Source organism: Phaethon lepturus, unplaced genomic scaffold, assembly GCF_000687285.1.
Source record: "Phaethon lepturus isolate BGI_N335 unplaced genomic scaffold, ASM68728v1 scaffold21605, whole genome shotgun sequence".
Taxonomy (NCBI): Eukaryota; Metazoa; Chordata; class Aves; order Phaethontiformes; family Phaethontidae; genus Phaethon; species Phaethon lepturus.
This window is the reverse complement of record NW_010541465.1, coordinates 3,291-8,870: the sequence shown is the minus strand read 5'-3', so window position 1 is coordinate 8,870 and position 5,580 is coordinate 3,291. Positions and strand designations below refer to the sequence as shown.

At 53.6% G+C, this 5,580-nt stretch overlaps 1 protein-coding gene across 1 annotated transcript in view; it reads left to right on the top strand.

The window, feature by feature from the left end:
* Positions 1–965: 965 nt before the first annotated feature.
* The window catches only part of LOC104621298 (keratin, type I cytoskeletal 14-like), a gene marked incomplete at its 3' end in the record, with an annotated part of 7,901 nt that continues 3,286 nt past the window's right edge, over positions 966–5,580 (top strand). Inside the window, exon 1 of the mRNA XM_010287747.1 lies at positions 966–1,151. Within this exon, the coding sequence (XP_010286049.1) occupies positions 966–1,151 (186 nt within the window). The remainder of the gene's footprint in view (positions 1,152–5,580) is intronic.

Here is a 5,580-nt window from a genome sequence, read left to right as displayed (position 1 = left end):
TTCTTACAGGGAACAGCCGCTGCAGCCACCAGCCCTTGAGGAGCAGCAGAAAGGGAGCTTGTGGGGGGACTGGAACACACGGGAAACCCTCCCGTGGGGCCATGCTGAAGGCCCTCCAGAGTGGGCCAAGCCAAGAGGCAGGGTCCCACCTGGGGCGACGGGCTTCCCTGGGGTACAGCGCTAGAAAACCACAGTTTGTGGGGGCTGTTTCCATTGCTTGATCCCATCCTCTCGTATCATCGGGGCTGTGTGCGCAGGGTGGGTCTGCACAGAGGCCAGGACAAGCCCTGGGAGCAGGAAGGCACTAAATCCCGGCAGAGGCTCCTGCAGAGGAGTCGCGGGGCTGGTGGAGTCCCTGTCACCAACAGCGGGTTTGGCACATCCATCTGGGGTCCTTTGGCGCAACTGGCTGCACCCAGAGCAGGGAGAAAAATGCAATTCCTGCCTTTCTGTGAGCACGAGTGTCTCCAGGCTGACACGAGCATCTGCCTCACCCCGCCGCCAGCATCACGGGTCTCCCCAAGCCGGGGTTCCCACGTGTGCCTTGGAGACCTGGCGTGGAGTCACTGTAGGTGCAGTGAGTGTGGGCACAGAATGAACGTGGGAGCTGCTGTTTGTTGCCCATAGTCAGCATGGGAAAGTACATGTGCAACTCCCTGCCTGCTCTGCTGTGCTCAGTGAGGGGAGGGGGATGAACAGACGGGGTGTGATCGTATTTCCACACTGACAGAATGAGACATGAGGAAATGCAAGAGCTGCTTGCTATCTGGAAGACAGATGCTGAAAAAATAACGTGGGAAACTCCAGAGGTCGGAGTTTGCTGTGGAGATAGAGCTAAAGCAATTTGTGATAGCTTAGGAGATAGCTCTGCTCAAAGAGAAAAAATATTCTTTTGTCTACAGTAAAACAAGTTGCTGATTTGTTGTCCTTCTCTCCTCCCTTCGCCAGCTGGAACGACCCTGGTCATGCCTCTGACAGCAGCTTGGAGAGCCTGGGTCCTGCACCCGCTGCAGGGCAGCTCGCCCCTTGGGCTCCAGACCAGGGAATCCCCGTCTCTGGCCCACGGCTCTGCGTATTGGTACCGGCCTGAGCCCGAGCTGGAGCATGTGAGCCGGGATGTCACCGGGGAGCCCTTTGAGCGTAAGAGGGAGGTGAGCTGCTCACAGCGCTCAGCTCGCTGGAATGAGTTCCTCATCCCCAAGCAGGTCAGAAAGGCTGAGCCAGTCCTTGGAGACAAGACTGGTTGTGATCAAAAGCGATTCAGTATCTTTATTGCTAGAACATGCCAGCAGAAAAGCAGCGCTCAGACAGCCTTCGGTTGGGTGAGCTGACAGCACGATGGGCGGTCAGAGCGCTTGGGTGGCTGTGAGGATGAATAACTGCAGCAGGACCTGGGGGAAGAGCTTGAACGATGTGTTGAAAGACTGTCTAGTGCCAGATGGGGCTGTGATCCCCGAAGCAAAGCAGACATAGCCGCGTCGCTCTGCACTGCCCAGCCCCTTGGCTGAGCTGCTCCCGCCGCTGAGCGACGGAGCATGTGAACTGGTTGTGTTGGCAGTGCCGATTCACTGGGAATCACTCCGGTAAGGGGTGATTCCTTGGCTCACACTGTGCCAAAACGGGCAGAGCAGGTCTCAGGCCCAGCAAGGTGCTCACTGGTGGAGGTGGCTTGTGAAGCATCAAATGATGCACGGCCAGGACCTTGCCTGATGCTCTGCAAAGAACGTGGGGCACTAGCCAACACAGAGGAGCATCACCCTCTTCCACATTCACTGAGAGCCCAGGGTGGCCCTGACACAGGGCTGCCGTGGCTGCCGATGGAGGCTGCCTGCAGGGGTCCGCGGGCAGAGCAAGGTCTGGCTTCACCATTGGCAGGACCCCGTTTGGAGCCTGGAGAAGGACAGTACAGAGTCACTCCCCTGGTCTCCCCTCCAGTCAGTCCTTCGCCCTGCTGGCTCCATTGCTGCCTCCTCCCCTTCTACAGCTATAGGGGATGAGGCTGTGCTGCCTGTCTCCCCTCCATCCCGCAGGCAGCACTGTGGGCAGCAGCGGATCAAATGGGGTGAGCATCACCCATCGCCCTGCAGCTCGGGCCAGCCTTGGCTCAGCTCGCTGGCTGATGGCTAAATGCCCCGAGCCTGCCCAGAAGGGAGTTTCCATTGCACACACACCACGAAGTTTCCTTTCACGGTAACAGATCTGGGATTGCTTTTTTCCAGATAACAGGGGGGCTGTCAGGACATGTCCTAGCAGATGATAAAGAATTAGCAGCTGAGATGAGATAGAAACAGAGACGGCATATTTCACTCCACACCTTGGTATATTTGTTACCCATTTTGGTGTTGTTCAAGCTTACAGAGCAAACCTGTCAGCAAGGGTAAAGCCTTCCTTACAGGCAGGAGACGTCTTTCCCAGGGCTGCATCCTTCAGCTAGTTTCTACTGAGCTGTGAATCGCTGTGAGAGGCACTCAGGAGAAGCTGGCCCACAGGGGAACCCAGTGACTCCTAATTAGCTCTTATTCATGACATTAAAAGCACAATTAAGTGCTATTGTTTGAGGCAAATGCAACACACGCTGACCCTGGCATTTTCACAGCAGCCCTCACCACACTGGCTTACAGTGTGCACTGCTTGTCCAGTCCCAACGTATAATTTCACCTCCCTTCCTGTGCTAACCATCCTTCTTTCCCCCTGAAGCAAACCTGAGGGAGAGATAGCATCTACGGCATGTTCCTTGCTGGAACAGACTCTGATACCATCTCCTGAACATTATGATGTGTTTTTTTTTTTTCCTAACTCAAGGGAATTTATTGTGGGTGAGTGTTGCAGGAGAGCCTGGGAGATTGAATTCTTCTGGTAACATAAAATAGTTGAAGTGGTGCACGCTCCTCTGTATAATCATGCCTGGTCGACAGAGCTGGCGCAAGGGGAACTTGGTGCTAAGGGTTTCTCTTTTAAGAGTGGGGCCAGTTTGGGGATTACTGTTTAGGAGCTCGGTCGGAGGTCAGGGCAGCAGCTGACTGGCAAGAACATTGATCAGAAAAGACCAGAAAAAGCTGATACTGCAGGACAATCTCCGGACCTCTTCCTAGGCTCCTGGGCTGGCTGTAATAAAAGAGCTTAAAAATGGGCTGGGGTCATGATAATAACGGAACAGAGCGCCCTAAATCCAGGTATCTCCTGCCTGTGGGGCTGGGGCAGGGCTTTGCTTCGTTTCATGGCAGTTGTCACCTGCAGGCTCATAACTTGGCCTAGAATGTCACCACCTGAGCGGGGTGACAGAATTCACGGCACCATTTTTGGCCCATGTGTGGGGCTCATGGCCAACACAGGAATTGCCTGGAGCAGGGGGGTGTTTGCTGGAGCAAACATGAGCAAAGCCAGCACATCTGGAAGAACTCAGAGCACGGGTGGCCAAGGAATGGCACTTGAGCACAGCTCCCACACGACGTTTGGTTAACCCTGTCCCCACCGCTACAGAGGGAAGCGGGCCAGCATGAACACCGATTTTCACCCTGCCACGTTGCCCCAGGACTTCACTGCAAGCTGAGCACAATCATCCGCATGCTCTGCTGTTTGCCAGCGGTGGGTTGCTCCCAGGTCCTCTCCTTTCCCCCAGGTCTCTGAGGGACGGGGCACGTGTGCATCCCAAATCCCCAGATTTTGCAGCTTGGGGAGTCAAAAATCCAAATCTGAAGCCACTCAGTTCTGAGGCAGTGCTGTGCAGACTAGAGCCCTCGACTAGGAGGATCTGGAGTCTTGTTTCTGGTTATGCTGCTTCCTCAGTGGCCTCCCAGAAAAATCACACCACCTCTCCTGGAGCTGCTAAAGGAAGAGAACGTGACTCCCTTATTAAGTCCTTCAGATCTTACAGAGATGCAGATAAAACGTTGTTGTTATTGCGTCCTTCAGGGAACAGATGAAAGAAAGGAGGTACTACGAATTACCGAGGGTGAGGCTCTGGGAACATCTTAGCAGCTCCAAAATCAGTTAAGTGCATTAGAATGTGAAAATAGCCAGAGGGGCCCCGGGAAGGAAGGAGATCACCACAAGACAGAAAGCACAAAAGGGTTCCTAATCCCTGTAACTCCCTTGCACTATCTCACAGGCACCTCTGCTAAAAGGAAAAATAACTTCTCTTATCCGAGAATGACATCGCTGTGGCCAGGCAAGCCAGCAGGTTGGGTGTGCGATTTTCCACTGTCTACTGAAAGAGCTGGCGCCACATCAGTAAAGGGATTTTTTTCCCCGACAAAGAATAAAACAGTGCAGTGTCTCCCTTCCTGGTTCTCTGCTGCTTTTTTCACGCTAATACCTGTCCAGCTGCATTACTGTAATCGCTGTGCTCAATCCTTTAATAGCACGATGCAGGCGTGGCTGTCGCGGTGGCTGCATCGCCTCGTCTCTGTACAGCTCTTCTTGCCGTGTCCTGTGTAAACCCTCTGCTTCGCAGGTGCTCGTGGTGGTCTTGCTCCTCGCTGATCTGTGGAGCCCATCAGCACTTCCGATACAAGCGCTGCTGGTCGCGCTGAGTTACGTTAGAATTGTGTCTTGCAGCTGCAAATGTTTTAGGAAAAAGCCTCTGCAGGCAGGCGTAGGCATTGGTAAGGGTTGGTCACACGCTTCCCGTCGGAAATTGCACAGTGTGTGTCCTGGCAGCGGGTGTCTAATGCAGTTTCAAAGCTTCTTCTCTGATTTAGACTATTGAAGCATTAAAACCTGCCTCAGCAATGAGATAGAATAAACTGTGGCACGGAAGTTTTTAGCTTCTACAAGTCTTTTAAAAGTCACAGGCTGCTGGGGAGTTTGTGAAAGGTGATGCTGTGATGCAGGTGCCACTGGGAAACGCTGGGCATCTGCCTCGTAAACTGACTGAGAAACCACTGCTGCAGGGACTTTCCAGGCTCTGCAGAGAGATTCACCCTACGCCAGTACGCAAGCAGAAATTACTGGAGGTTCTTCTCTTTTGAGTTACAAGATTTCTGCCAAATTCAGGACACAAATACCGCCAGGTCTGTGCTTGTCCTGGGACAGAGGTCCTGACGGGAAAGTTTCCATCTGGCTTTGGGTCAGCCCATATGAAGATTACGGGTGCACAGAGCTCTTAAGTCAGCAGTTTTCGTTGGCTTTAGACTCTTTAAAAAAACAGATAAATAGATTTGTAGGTTTTTAATGATATAAGGCACTTGTGAGCGACTTGGCATATCACAGAGGATTCACTTCACGAGGGAGCAGCGGGGTGGAGCTGGAGCGAGCGCCTCTGCGTCTCAGGTGCAACAGTGAAATGCTAAAACGTAGCCGTGAGCAAGGAGCCTTTGGTCTGAATCACGCTGGGTGTTGGGAACTCAAGCGGAAGGAGAAGATCCTGTGTGTGCCGTACTGCTTCTAGTGGGATGTGACAAAAGACGTGAAATCGGGGAGAGAAAAATGATGATTCTGGAATTTGGCTCTTGCTTTCAGGGGTGACGAAAAGCGCCAGCAACGCCTCCCGCCCGGGCTATAAAGGGCCCCGAGCCAGGGGGAAGCGAGCACTCGCTGTCTGCGCCGCCGAGCCGGGTGTCTCTCCCCAGCCCCCCAGCC